The sequence below is a fragment of the Sciurus carolinensis genome, chromosome 15, assembly GCF_902686445.1.
Source record: "Sciurus carolinensis chromosome 15, mSciCar1.2, whole genome shotgun sequence".
In the NCBI taxonomy this organism is placed as follows: Eukaryota; Metazoa; Chordata; class Mammalia; order Rodentia; family Sciuridae; genus Sciurus; species Sciurus carolinensis.
Genome location: NC_062227.1, coordinates 27636675 through 27652026, shown reverse-complemented (window position 1 = coordinate 27652026; position 15352 = coordinate 27636675). Strand labels below are relative to the sequence as shown.

The following is a 15352-nucleotide window of genomic DNA, read 5'->3' as shown; positions in this document are numbered from 1 at the left end:
CATATTTTTAGAGGCAGCTTGAACTAGTTATTTTCTTTTATGTTAAATTAGAAGTTATTAGAATTTGTATTCTCAATACTGATAATTGGAATAAAAAATTGGAGAAAGTGATAAAAGTTCCTTTGCAAGTTGGTTGAATTTGTGTGTCAGTAGGACACCAGCAGAGGGCACAGAAAGCTTTCAGAGTGTTAACAGTTACGTGATCATTGATTTGTCTTTTGACTAAAAGTAAGAATGTTTAAATGTCAATAAAATAGAATCATGATACTATTCATTTGGGGCAGCTCTGTTTTTAATCAAGAACCCCTGGCAACAGTATAGGTTTGCCCTGAAAGTGTGACAGATAGTCATGGCAGGAAGAATAGACAGAAATACAAGACCTCAGATCTGGAATTTACTACCTGGAGCCAAATAATGTTACCAAAGTGACTTTAGAAGGCTGTCCAACTGCCAGCATTAGCTACATGTCTGGTTTCCAACCGTAACTACTTTGCTTTATTTGTTAACATTCAATATGAACTGGACCAGACAACTCTGGACTCTGAAGCCTTTTAATAATGACAGTTTTTTTTTACATTATAAAATAATGTTTATGGAGTCACCATGAAAGTTAAAAAAAAAAAAAGTGACGTTATAGGTCCTATGACTTCATCTCACTTATTTTCCCCCCCAAATTTCCCTTATAATAAATATTCACATTTAAGAAGACTGATTTTCTAATTTGTTTTCTGATTGACCTTCTGTGACTGGGTCACTTCATGTCCTTGCTTTGCAGCTCAATAAAAGAGACTTGTCAGGTCAGGATTAAATTACTGTAGGATTTTTTTTTTTTTTTAAACTTAATCACAAGGAAAAGAGACCCCTGGCCATTTCATTAGTCACAAAGCAGAATTTGCCACCTGCTTAGTTTACACATGAATTACCAAAAATTCTTTTTTTCATTGACTACCATCTGACAACTCCATGACAAGATCAAGGGATTGGATATTTGATCTTTTAAATCCATCATAATGTCAAAATGAGAAAGTGTGATATGAAATTTTAAACCCAAAGAGTATTTCTTTTCATAGGCTTTTTCTTTACTTATTTAAATTTCTATCTTTTATGCCTCTGATTTAGCTTTAAATCTTTATTTCACAGAACAACCAACATGAGGGACCATGTCAATAATATGTGACCAAAACATTTTCTTTATAAGGGAGGAGTTTTCAGAAACTTTTAAGGAAAACACAGATTTCCAAAATGGCAGAAACTAAATGAATATTTATGAGGAAAGAATGAAAGAAAAATCTTCTGGGCTACTCATTCCAGAAATGGAGTTGTATTAAATTATTTCAGAGCATATCATACTTCTGGAAACATTTATTGATATTTATAAAAATAATTTCAGAAACTTCTATGTTGTTTACTAGCTGTGGGACTTGGTCAAGTTGTGTTAACTCTTAGACTCATAATTTTTTTCCCGTTTGATGAAGAAGATAATATAACATACATGTCCCAGAGTATTCAGCTGGGTTACATGAGATCATAACACAGAGTGTAAATAGTGAATGCTCAAAGGTTAGCTATTATCAGTATTATTAAACTAAGCCAGACTTAAGAGATTTAAAATCAAAACCAACGTAGTCATTTTAATTTGTAACTTACACACTGTTTTCTTTTTTGTTTGAGCCTCACAACAACTTTAAGGCTGGTGTACCAGAAACTCTTCACAATTTGCCATGTGATAACCTTCATTGGGTGAAAGTGACTCCCTGACCCCTCAAGGTGTTGGGACTGCATTTTTAAGAGGCGATTTCCATACTTCAGAACAAGCAGTTGATGAAAGCAGATGATGGCCTTCAGATTTTAAACTTGGTTCTATTCCTAATGAAACTTTTGAATTTTTAGGACTTAAAACTATCACTGAGGAATCCCATCTCAAGTGCCCCAAAGACGAAAGGAAAAATTATAAGCAAAAATTTTGTGTAATTTATCACTGTCAGGTTTTTTTTCAGATACAAAAGCAGACAAGGACAAGTTGCCTTATAAGAGAAGTAGATGATTCCATAAATCTTGCTCTCTTTTTTTGGTCTGATCCTCCCAGGGTGAGGGTAAGTGGATGTCACCAGTTCTACTTGGAGAGACTCAAAAAAGAAAACTTCATTAACAGAGGGGCAAGGCGCCAGGCCAGGCAATATCCAGATATTTTTTCCTTGATTTTTATCTTGAATAGAAAACAAAGGTGCTTTGTTCCAGAGGCTTCTGATTGATATCTATCCTTTGGACTTCTAAATCTTTTCCTTATTGCTTTATAGAAAGGACCTATTAATTAACTTAGCACCTGGCGGAAAGAAGTGAGCTTTCTCTGAACTCTGAACAGTCTCCAAAAAATGGTCAATAAAGCTGGTAAGAGAAGCAGCATTATAATCTCATTTTACACATGAAGAAATTGAAATTCGACTAACTTTATAATCATGCAATAAATAATTTGTGGACCAGGGACCCAAAGAAACAAAGGACTGGTTGCTGGAGAGCTGGGTTTTTTATTTTTATCTTGCCTTCAATTAGACTTTGATTATCTACTTCCCCACCTTCTTTCTCCCCCTCATGCTAGGGATTGAATCCAGGGCCTCACAAGTGCTTAGTTCCATTACCTTAAAGTGGCTTCAATGGATTAGGTGGGCACAGCAAGCTTTTTCTGTAAAGGGTCAGAAAATGAACATTTTTGGTTTTCTGGGTCATATATTTTCTACAGCAACTATTCCACTCTTCTGTAACTGCCACAGACAGTATACAAACAAAATGGGTATGACTGAGTGCCAATAAAACTTTATTGACAAGCCAGGAATTGCATTGGTTACTTTGCAGATCTCTGGACTAGACAATGTAGAAGTTTCTTCTACAGCAAATTTTTATATTTCAACTTGTTTTAATGAACTGCTTTTATATACTGAGCAAGACATGAATAAATATGTATATTGGAACTATCAGGAATGGGAGAGTGTGGGAAGAACATATCTCAATGTAGAGGAAAATATGATCTCTCTTGTTGGAATAACCAAACTGCACGTATGGCTGTAACTGTGTTATGCCCAATTACCCAGGAGGGCAAACTGTTGACTCCCTGGCTGGACAACACTGGCTGCTCTCCCATGGTGCACTATGCCCAAGGTCCTTATTCCCCTTCTTCAAGGGCTACATGAAGAAGTCCATTTCAACTCATCCTCTTTACAGAGATTCCACTAATCAGGAAATGACAGACCACACAGGTCAAACTTCAGCTGCAATAATAGTGTGGCGAATGAACCTACTGATTCTTTCTAATTTTTAAAGATTTTTTTTTTGTAGTATTGGGGATTGAACCCATGTGAAACAAGCACTCTACCAACTGAGCTATATCCCCAGCCCCAAGAATTTTTATTGCTACATAAAGCTTCTTTAAAAACCTTGTAATTTCAAAGTGAAGACTTTTCTTGAATGACCCAAGAATCATATTATTATGAGTTTGCCTATTTCTGTGAGAGTATTATTTTGTTCAAATATTATAGTGAATTTAAAGTCATAAAAAGCAGTAAGTGCTTATTTTAAAAAAATGTTCCTCTCACAGAGCATGGTGGTGCATGCCTGTAATTCCAGTTGCTTGGGAGGCTGAGGTAGGGAGGACTATAAGTTCAAAGCCAGCCTCAGCAACTTAGTGAGGCCCTAAATAACTTCATGAAACCCTGTCTCTCTAAATAAAAATGAAAAAGGGTTGGAGATGTGGTTCAGTGGTTAAGCACCCTTGGGTTCAATCTCTGGTACCAAAAAACAAAACAAAAAAATCTTCCTCTTTCATGCCCTCCAATCCTCTCCACTTACTACTGTTAGTAAGGTGCCAATCTGTCTAGCTACAACATGATAATGCTTTTGGTAAGACCTAGAAATTGTTCATCATAGGAAGCAAAAAAGGAAGCTCACCCTGAAATCCCTATCACTGCATTGGTATATTCCATGACAGGCAGGTTTAATCCAGTACTTCAAAGTGGGAGTCTGGTTTTATTTTGGGCATTGAAGTTCTACTCTTACCTAAAATACTCAGATGACTGAGACAAGGGTGCTTGTTTTCCACATTCATGAGGATAAATGCCCCATTTTTTTTTTCAATCATTTTCCTACAGTAGCTCTCATCTTAATCTACAGTGGTTTATGTAAAAACTTGTTGAAACTTTGTATCTCCTGACCAACATCTCCCCAGCTCTGTCTCCACACTACCTTCCCCAACCTCTGTACCCATATTCTGCTCTCAACTTCTCTGAGATCAACTATTTTTGATTCCACATGTGAGTGAGATCATGCAGTATTTCTTCTTCTGGACCTGGCTTATTTTGCTTAACACAGATAGGAGGAACAAGTTCTGGTGTTCTGTTGTACCGCAGGGTGACTATAAGGGGTGAAAAACAATGGGTTGTATATTTCAAAATAGGTAGAAGAGAGGATTTTTAATATTCTTTTCATAAAGAAATGATCTATTTTGGAGATGGAGATGCTGGTTGCCCTGATTGAGCACTATACAATGTACATAGGTACAATCACACTGTACCCTATAAACACGTACAGTTATTTTGCATCGATTGAGAATAAAACTTATTTTTTAAAAATTTATTGAATTTAGTGGATGGAGAGAGATCTGGGTGATCAAAGTAGATAACAGACTGAGAAAAATACGATTCTATCAGCCAAGAAGTCAATCAATCAAAGGAAGCATAGCAATCAGTCCCTCTTTCACTCTTTTGCTAATTTGTCCTGTTTGCGGGAGATGGCTCTGTTCATCCTTGTTCACCTGCTAATAATCCTCCAGAAGGTTCTTGTTGCCACTTGGAGCTGAGCCTACCTTCATGACTCTCATACAACATCAGACTTTTGTAGACTTTGTGATTTCAGGTTGCTAATATGAACAAAGGACAAGACTGGAAGAGAAAGACTTAGTTGTACACTGTGTTGAAAGTTTCAATGGTTAAAAAATGAGCTGACTCAAAAATCAACATCTTAGAGTATGGATTGTGGGAAAAGTTCTACCTAATAACAGCAGCTGAAGAAAATAAAGAATTTTTTTTCAGAACATGGGCAAGTTTGGGAAAAATTGAATCTGTTATGAGTATTCAAGAATAATGATCAAAGGAAGAGAAGCAAAAGAGACTCTCCAAGTCCTGCTCCATCTGGACACACACCTGACCTGTGTACATTGGCAAGATCAATAAAAGTAGAGCAACGTCATTTCCTGATTTCCACAGGTGAGTGTGTTCTTTCAAGATTTAGTAGGTTCTGTGAGAAAATTGATTTTCAGTATGAAATTATTTGATTTAATAGAAGAAAGAAAAAAGTAGGATAAAACTAATAGGGTAGTACTAAGATAACATGAGAGAGAAAAGGAAAAGGAAACTGTAATGTGTGTGTTGGGGCAGAGAGAAGCACACAGGAGTAACAGGAAGAGGCAGAATATGGGAAACAAACTCATTATATCACAGATTTTTTAAAAAGGATAAATCTATGATACAGAGGCTCTGAAAGGTGATAGTAAAAATTTTAAAGTTGCACTCCCAAATATCTGATAGGCTACTCAAAATCTACTATAATGGTTTAGTACTTAAACTATTTTTCCATGACTGTAAAATTTCTAAATCACAATGTTTAGTTCAATGATTAAGAGCCAAGTTAAGAGCTGCCTTGTGTAAAAATCTGGCATGTTATCAATAAATGGGATAGATTTAAACTAAAAAAATTTTTCTCAGCACAGGAAACAATCAATAATATGAAAAAAGAACCTAAAGAGTGGGAGAAAATCTTTTCCACACACACTTCAGACAGAACACTAATCTCCAAAGTTTATAAAGAACTTAAAAAACTTTACACCAAAAATACAAAGAACCCAATCAATAAATTGGCTAAGGAAATGGGCAGACACCTCACAGAAGAAGATATACAGGTGATCAACAAATATATGAAAAAGTGCTCATCATCCCTAGTAATTAGAGAAATGCAAATTAAAACCACCCTAGGATTTCATCTAACTCCAAATAGAATGGCTATTATCAAGAACTCAAGCAATAATAAGTGTTGGCGAGGATGTGGGGAAAAAGGCACACTCATACATTGCTGGTGGAGTTGCAAATTGGTGCAGCCCCTCTGAAAGCAGTATGGAGATTCCTTAGAAAACTTGGAATCGACCCACCATTTGACCCAGTTATCCCACTCCTCGGTTTATACCCAAAGGACTTAAAATCAGCATACTACAGTGATGCAGCCACATCAATGTTAATAGCAGCTCAATTCACAAATAGTTAGGTTGTGGAGCCAACCTAGATGCCCTTCAATTGACGAATAGACAAAGAAACTGTGGTATCTATCTATACACAATGGAATATTACTCAGCCACAAAGAAAAATAAAATTATGGCATTTGCTGGTAAATGGATGAAGTTGGAAAATATCATGCTAAGTGAATAGGCCAAGCCCAAGAACCAAAGGCTGAATGTTTTCTCTGGCAAGTGTTTGACAATATATAACGAGGTAGGGGGAAAGAGAAGAATGAAGGAACTTTGGATGGTGTAGAGGAAAATGGGGTTGGAGGGGGTGGGGGACAGAAAGATAGTAGAATGAAACAGTATTACCCTATGTATATGCATGATGACATGAGTGGTGTGAATCTACATTGTGTACAACTATAGAAATGGAAAGTTGTACCCCATTTGTGTACAATGAATCAAAATGCAGTCTGTAAAAATAAAAAAAGATTTTAATAAAGAAAAAATCTAGCATGTTATCCCTCATGCTCCTCCTCCAAGCGGCAAGTCACATCTTACTGACTTACATCCTTGCAGGAGTAGCCGAGCCTGGAGCCTTCCTATTCAGACAGCTGCAAGGAGAGGTGGTCTAGTACATAGGACAAGACTCAGGGGACCCAGCGGGAGAGGGTGCAGTTCCTCTGTGTGGTTTTCATTCACTTCTTGGTTTGGGTGTTCTCCCCTATACAGCCTCTGAATAAAGTCCCTCCGATTCAATTCAAATTCTAAGTGGAACAACACAGGACACCCTCCAAGGTCCCACTCAGCTCTTCTGTGATAGTTCTGCTGGATTTTATCACAGATACAAGCCCTCCAAACACTTTTCATATTTCCCACCCATGATTTGAGATATACTACAAAATTATTGACTATGTATCTGAAATTAAAATTTAACTAAGTGACCCAGACTTTGGTTGGCCACTCTGTTGTCTGAACTCTGGGAGCTTTTAGAGTGTCTGGGAAGGGTCTTAGGAAGGTCCAGAGTTGCGGGTGTGTGAAGAGCCGGGAGCAAGAACTAGTACTCAAAGTGTAAGTAAATTGTCTCTTAATGACAAAAACACAAAATCCTCTGAGAGGTGAATAGGGCAAAGCCACTCAGTCTTTCACCACCTGATCCCCAACACCATTCCTGAGGAAGCAGGAATGAGCCAGGGTCACTTCCTTCCAGACAGTTCTCCTGAGGCTGCCCCTTGGCCCCCAGGTTCTGCAATTTTTTTTTTTTTTTTTTTTTTGTATTTAAGAAGCCATTTCAGCTGTCAGGCAATGAGTTCATCATAGAGAGGAATGGACCAGACACTGGGGAAAGTTTGGTGGGGGACACCGAGAGACATAGAACAGACCATTGAAGCTACATTTACTGCATGAATGCAAACACACACATAAATATGCCCATGGTTGTCTTTTTTCTTAAAACATTTATCCTCTTTGTAAATAAGTTTTATTTAATTTATTAATGTTATCTGTGACAGTTCTTGGAGTATTTCCCAACGAGTAAGAATGTACATCCATTATTTTGGGTCTGGAGGTCAGGGTCAGGGTCTCCCAGCTTCTGAGCTTCCACAAATGTCTAGAAGCGTCCCTTTTCCTAACATCAAGGTCTTTGTTTGCAGTGGTCAAAAATGAACTCTTTTCATTTAACCTCTAATGATTTAAAAAATTTCCTACCTCAGTTCTACATTTCTAGTTAGTAGGATTTTAACTTGAGTTTGAGGACCTATTACTCAAGCCTGAGAAAGTTCTAGGCTGAATCAGAATTATTGACATTTGACGCACCCAGAACTAAAATGGATTATTACAGTATTCTGGCACAGGCTTTTCTTTTGAATTTATTCATCATTTTTTACCTTGACTCCAAGTTTGATGATCTTTTTGTAGATTTACTCTATTTGAATTATGCTGAATTTAATCAGAAAGTTAAACCTGGTTAAGAGATAGGGATTTTCTTCTGGAACCCAATTATTTTATTTGTATAAATAGCTCAAGGCTACATTACTATGCACGTTCCAGTGTCATGGAAACTTGTGCCTCTGTACCTAAAAATCTACTCATAAAAATACAACTAAAATGCATAAACCTAAATACAATTTAGAGGGGAAAGGAGCTACTATTTATATATGATAGAAGACTTAAAACACTGAGATAAATCTGCTTTCGATTATAACTCATAAAGCATTCAATTAATATTACTGGGCCAACCATTTCTTCCTTTTTTCTTCACAGTGACATTTCTTGAAATAACATAAAACAATCCAATTCTGTGAGGCACATGAAGCAGGGTATCTGATTCATTTAGAGTCACAGTCCTAAAAGTCAGAGCCTTCTTTTGAAGAGTGGGAATTGGTTGGGATCGATTTTCTGGCTCCCAGGATGGTGTGCTGTCCCTCCCTCATGGTGCCAAAGTTTCATTTTCCGGGACTGATTCCAGAGATGGGGTGGGAGGTATGTGGGCGTGGCCGGGGGGGGGGAGTTGCAGGTAGGGAAGCAAACCTTTTGTTTCCTGGGACGGGGGTGGTGTTTTCTTCTTGGCAACTGTGTGTGACAACAGCGAGCGCACTGTTTTGGGGACAGCTGTGCCGTAGTGGCTCACTCACCGGTACTGCTCTGGATGGTCCTCACGGTGGTGGTGGTGCGCGGCGGGGAGGACGACCTCAGCGACACGCACTCGTCGTCCTGGGAGCAGCCCTTCTCGATGGCCCGCACGTAGCTGTGGCTCCGCATGCGGAAGCAGCCGGGCATGGGCAGGTCCAGCGCTTCCACCGCCTGCGACTCCAGCTCGCTGAACACGGATTCGCACACGGATTCGAACTGCCCGTTCACCTCCATCTCGCTCACCTGCGAGCAGAGGGGCGGTAACACCTCGCGGTTAGTCCTCCACCTGATGGAGGGTCGAGCTCTCTGAGCACCTCCGAACTTTAATTCCCGGAAGAAAAAGCAGCGTCTGGTGGCTTCAAACTCAAATGCATTTTATTTCGTGTGTGTGTGTGTGTGTGTGTGTGTGTGTGTGTGTGATCCCCTATTCCTTTGGTACCAAGGATTGAACCCAGGGGCACTCAACCCCTGAGCTACATCCCCAGCCCTTTTCATTTGTTGAGACAGGGTTTTGCTAAGTAGCTTAGGGCCTCGCTTAGTTGTGAGGCTGGCTTTGAACTTGGGATCCTCCTGCCTCAGCCTCCTGTGCCCCTGGGATTACAGGCGTGTACTACTTATTTCCCTCTCTTACAGACTATAATTGAATGACATCTAGCTAATATGATTGCCTTTTTTTTTTTTTTCTTTCCCATGAGAGCTTTGCTTTTAGAATGTGAGGAAATGGGAGTTAGGAAGCCTATTCCAAAGCATTCTGAGATTAATTTTCTTGATTATTGCTTCCCTCCTTTTCTTTCCCATCTCTCTCTCTCCCTCTCTCCCTCCCTTCTCACCTCATTGGAAATGGAACCCAGGGCCTCATGCATACTAAGAAACTGCTCTACCACTGAGCTACACCTCCAGCCCCTCCTTACTTATAAACACGAGTTTAGAGAGCAATTTTTTTTGAACCAAAAAATCTTTTTTATTTTGAAAAATATTTCAAACGGATGAAAAGTTACAAAAGTTATACAGTGAACTGCCTGTATACTCTTCACTTAGATTTATCAGTTAATATTTTAGCATACCTCTTTATTTTATTGGTCCATGGTTAGTGTTCATGTACTTCAGTGTTAACTCTTCAGCATGAACATTTTAGAAACTTTACGGTGCCTTTTGAAGTGACTGGTTCTCAGATAGTTTCAGTGTTGACTGAAGCTTAATTGAGTGCAAGTAATGGAAACATGACCTATATTCTCTGGCAAGATACATTCTGTACAAAAATAGGCTAAACCCAGATATGTCAAAATCATGAAAAGCACTATCAAGATTTTCAAACTATTTACAGGTTTCAACTCTTCTTTATAAAAAAGCTGATATATTCCACAAATTATGAGTGTTTTAAGAGCTTTTGAGCATGAGCCCTCCCTCAGTTTTTATTGATTTATATTCCTCTGTATATAACATTGGGTTTGAGTACTGCTTGCAAAGAAAATGTCCCCTACTAGATGTTCCAGTCAATATTTTACTTCGTAGCTGATTTTCTAGAGACTCAGGAACAATTTCCATTTACCTGCCAGGAATTTTTGTCTCTATTTCTCCAAATATTGAATTTATGGGTAATTGGGAATTTAAAAGATTAAACTGTAATTCATCTTGGACCACATTTGGAAAGTAGTTACAGTTTTTCATTGTCTCCTAATTTTGTATTATTTGAAGATGTGCTCCAGTCATGGGTAATTGCCTTAGACTTCAAATAAAAGCAACCAAGTACTTTAAGGCATATAAATAAAGACATGCATTTCTTTCTTTCTTTTTTTTTTTTGACATCTCACTTCATATTTTGCATTTCTTAATGTCTTTACAACTTAAACATAGTACTTTCACACCCTCTAATCTGATTACAAATCACTGCATGTTTTCAAGGCAAATAAACTATATCCTTCCATATTAAAAATATATTTATATCTTTATCTGTAAGTCTTTGTTCTGAATGGGCATCCATTCAGAGGTAAAGGAATGGATATCTGCAACTGTCAAATGGAATGAGGGAAAGAAAGAATGGACAAGTCTTTATTATACACAGATAAAGAAAACCACATGAAATAAATGTATAACAACACATTGTAAGGAGCATCTTGGGAACTGCTATCCAGATCAAGAAAGAGAATTTTCCCAGGCATCCGGTAGCCCTCCACATGCCCCCACCTCAACAGAACTCCCTCCTTCAACAGTGACTACTACCCTGAGTTTTATTGCAAGTGCAATTGTATTTCTTCATATTTTTACCCAGTTGTGTATCTTTAGACCCTAAGTTGTCTTATCCATTGAAAAGAATCAGATCCATCCATCAATGCATCTTCAACATACATTTCTTTTGATTGTAATTTATGTATTGAAGAATCTGTGTTCCTTGACTAGTAAAGCTTCCCAGGTTTAGCTTTTGCTACATTCATATGTATGGTGGAATTTGGTGTGTTCTTCTGTTTTTCGTATTTCCCGAAAATTGTAAGCTGGATCCAGAGACTTGATTTGACTCAGGGTGAATCCTTTTGGCATCAAAGGGCACATTAGGTCTGGGCTGTCCTCTTTTTATGTTAGAGATTGTTTATACTCAATGCCTAGATCGGTTCATTCACTAGTAGGGGTTGCAAAATGGCAATATTTGAATTCTACCATTACTTTTTCAATTACTAGTTGGAATATTTTAATAAAGAAATGCTTTCTCTCTTATATTACCTAATAACCTAATGATTTATTTTATATGGAAATGGAAGGATAAATGCTTGATTACCTCCTCCCCTTCTATTTACAAAGTTTTGAGATAATCTGTTCCCTCTTATCTTCCAAAGGTGATCAATTGATTTTTTTAAAAAATATCAAAATGAACTTTCAGATTTAAAAATATTTGATAGTTGCAATGGTTTAGGTAAGTGTCCCCCAAAGGCCCATGTGATAGAGGCCTGGTTGCCAGGCTGTGGCTCTTCTGGGAGGTGGTGGAACTTTTAAGAGGTGGGGCCTGGTGGGAGGAGTTAAGGCCCCTGGCAGCATGTCCATGAAGGGCATGTTGGGACTCCAGCCTTCCTTTGTCTGCTTTGATTCCCGGCTACCGTAAGTGAGCAGCATCCTTGGTGACTTTTTCCCTGCACTGTATTTTGCCACATCAAAGGTCCCAAAGTCTCTGAATCTGTGAGCTAAAGTAAACCTGTCTTCTTTCAATTTGATTTATATCGGATATTTATTGTAGTAATGGAAAGCTAACAATAATTTTAAATCCACTTTCTTAGTGAACTTAAATTTGTCCAACCTTTGACTAGTGGGAAACTTACATTGGCTCTTGATTCCTTTTGACATGAAATCAAAAGTCTTTGATTGTTTCATTGATATCTGCTATGACTAGGTATTCCAAACTTATCTCATACCTTTGCTACCCAGTCCTGGGATCAGTGGATTTCCAAAGAAACTTTTCTCTTTTAAGTGGGCCTGGTATTATAAGAACAGAATCTGTGCACTAGGGAGATTCATTCTTATTGATCTCAGGCCTTTTCAGTAGACAAATCTAGGAAACCAATCCATATAATTTCAAATCGGATTTCAGTGTTTTTAAATATAACCTCTTCTATATTATATTTATGCTTATATCTTTATTCAATACTCAAGTTTTCAAGAACACAGGAGATGATGGAATTGGAATATTCTACAATTATTCCTTTGCTTTATTCCATAGTATGTGCACAACGATACCACCATTGCCCATATCTGATTATTTAAAAAATTTTTTTTTAGTTGGCAATGGACTTTTATTTTATTTATTTATATGTGGTGCTGAGACTCAAACCCAGTGCCTCACATGTGCTAGGCAAGTGCTCTGCCATTGAGCCACAACCCCAGCCCCGTATCTGATTATTAAAAGCAATTAATTATTTTGCCTCGTTTAAAAATAGTTGTGCTGTGTTCACTCTGTCACAGCATATAAACCTACATGCTGTCTCCTCTCCAGCCTTCACTTAGTTTTAATTCTACAAATTACTATGTATTTAATGTCTGCCACAAACTATGTTTGATCATTTTGATTATCTAAATCTCATTGACAAGTTAATTCCCCAGGATAGACTTTTTTTTTTTTTTTTTTTTGTGGTGCTGGGGATTGAACCCAGGGCCTTCTGGTACGAACCATTGTTTAAGAAAGGGTTTGATGATGATTTCCTTTTCATTCTTTTTCAAGTCACTTTCTCTTTTTGTGTAGAAGTTCAAAGATTAAAAAAAAATCCTTTAAATTGGATTTTTAAAAGCTAGAATTTTACTGGAATATGTCCTGATATTCATTGTTTTAAGTCGATTCTTAGGTATGTGGTATGTTCTTCCAATATGTAGTTTCAAGTCATCTTTTCATTTCAGGAAAGTTTTCTTACACACAAAAAATATTGCTTTGTGTTCGAGGGATAAGGGTATATAGCTTAGTGGTAGAGCACTTGGAAACAAATTATTTCCATTGTTAATACTACTAAGATTAGCAAGAATATTGCCACCAAATACTAGTAGGCATTGAAGTAATTAACCATTTAGGAGTTTGAATACTTGGGTTTTCTAAAAGGTTCTGTCACTGGTTAGTTGTGTACCATAGGCCATCCATCTGGGTCTCTACTCCTACACGCACCACACGCACACACACACATACACACACACACACACACTGAATAGATGTTCTAAGTAAAAAATCATAGATAAACTGCTGGTTTTGCTGCTAAGCACAAAACCTCTGTAGTTATTATATTAATTTTTTAGGAAATGATGTAGGAACCCAACATGTTGCCAGATACAATATGTCTGTGGGCTTCTATTTTGATCTTCCAGATGAGGATACTTAAGATTTGAATGTACGATAAATTGAGACACATTAATTTTGAAATGATGACTATTATGTGAAATAGGGTGTAAAACTCCAAAATTCTATAATTCTTTCTTCTCAAACCTTACCTTATAGAGCCCCTGTTTTATTAGATGTATATTATAAAATATAGAAAAGAATAAACATGAAAAATGCCCAGTTTTTCTCTATCATCCAAATACAATATTTGACTTCTTTGAATTATGAATGACAGGAACAATTTAATTATTCTAGACCAATTCTTTGGCTTACAAAATTTTACTTTGATTCTTTGAGGAGTCTTTGATGAATAATACGTCAGGTTTTAAACAGGAATAGGATATAATATACTTAAATTTGATACTATCCTAGCTTCTAATGATGTATACAAGAGCATATCTCTAACATAAGAAAAGTCAATAACTTTTTGAAAAGTCTAGAGTATGTGTATGATTATATGGCTTCAAAGAGGAAACTATTCTCCTCTGAATAATGACAATACTTCATAGAAAATATGAACTTATCCTTAAAGATGCTACATTACTACAAAATTGAATATGGTGCTATAAAATGATATGGCATTAGGAACCCATTCAAGATGGCCATTTTTTTTTTTCTGTTTTACTTAAGGCCTCATGACTAGACCATGAAATTGCAACACTTGACCCGACAGAGCATTAATGCTCCCCTGTGCCTGTGTGTGATTTGCTAATACCTTACTAAGCTATCACTGGGAAGTAATGCTGTCCCAAGGAAGGTCAGAGCCACTGCACAAGGACTCAAAGCAGATAGCAATACAGTCACAGAGTCTTGCAGGAGGAAATTATATGTTCCCTTGTTTTAAACATGTTAAGGTTATGAAAATCATTAATGTGTCTAAGTATTTTTCCCAGAAAAATTTTAAACCCACTTATGTATTCTGCTTGTATGACAGCAAAATTTATAGACTGTTTTATAGTTCTCAAAAACTACGATCATTAGGCTGTGTGAAATAAAGATATGCTTCAAGAAGTTTTAAATATTATACTACTTATTGTGAAAAATGAGGATAAAATAAGTCTAAATTGTACCAAAATGAGGCTCCAACTATTTCCTTGAGATTGGGATAGTGTGTATCATTGGTGAGGATTAACTAGCACTGACAGGTTTGCACTGAATGTGTGTTTCTTTTTTAACAATTTTTTGTTGTTGTTTGGTATCAGCAATTGAACTCAGGGGCACTTCACTACTGAGCCACATTCCCAAACTATTTATTTTTTATTTTGAGACAGGGTCTCACTAAGTTGTTGAGGGCCTTTCTAAGTTTCTGAGGCTTTCTTTGAACTCGCGATCCTCCTGCCTCAGCCTCCTGAACTGCTGGGATTACAGGCATGTGCCTCCGCAGCTTGAGATTTCTTTAAAGGAAGGGAATGTGTGGTGTTTCACTGTTGGAATCCCACAGGCCAGCTGTCCCTGGTCCTCTCCCTGCCCTGTCCTTGGAGGCTGATTGTGGCCCTTGACTTTGCTCTTTATGATTCCATTGAGATCAGGAAACTATTTTGCTGGCGGAGATGAAGGGATAGCAATGGTCCTATTACAGGGTCATTCAGATCCTTCAGTGACCCGCCTACCTTTTCATC

The 15352-nt window shown here is 37.4% G+C and overlaps 1 protein-coding gene across 24 annotated transcripts in view; it reads right to left on the bottom strand.

Annotated features, from left to right (window-relative positions):
• The window catches only part of Dlgap1 (DLG associated protein 1), an 879880-nt gene that overhangs the window by 185945 nt on the left and 678583 nt on the right, over positions 1 to 15352 (bottom strand). For all 24 annotated transcript variants that reach the window (XM_047526690.1, XM_047526689.1, XM_047526695.1 and 21 more), the window contains one exon: positions 8893 to 9133. In XM_047526690.1, coding sequence (XP_047382646.1) covers positions 8893 to 9133 — 241 coding nt within the window. The remainder of the gene's footprint in view (positions 1 to 8892; positions 9134 to 15352) is intronic.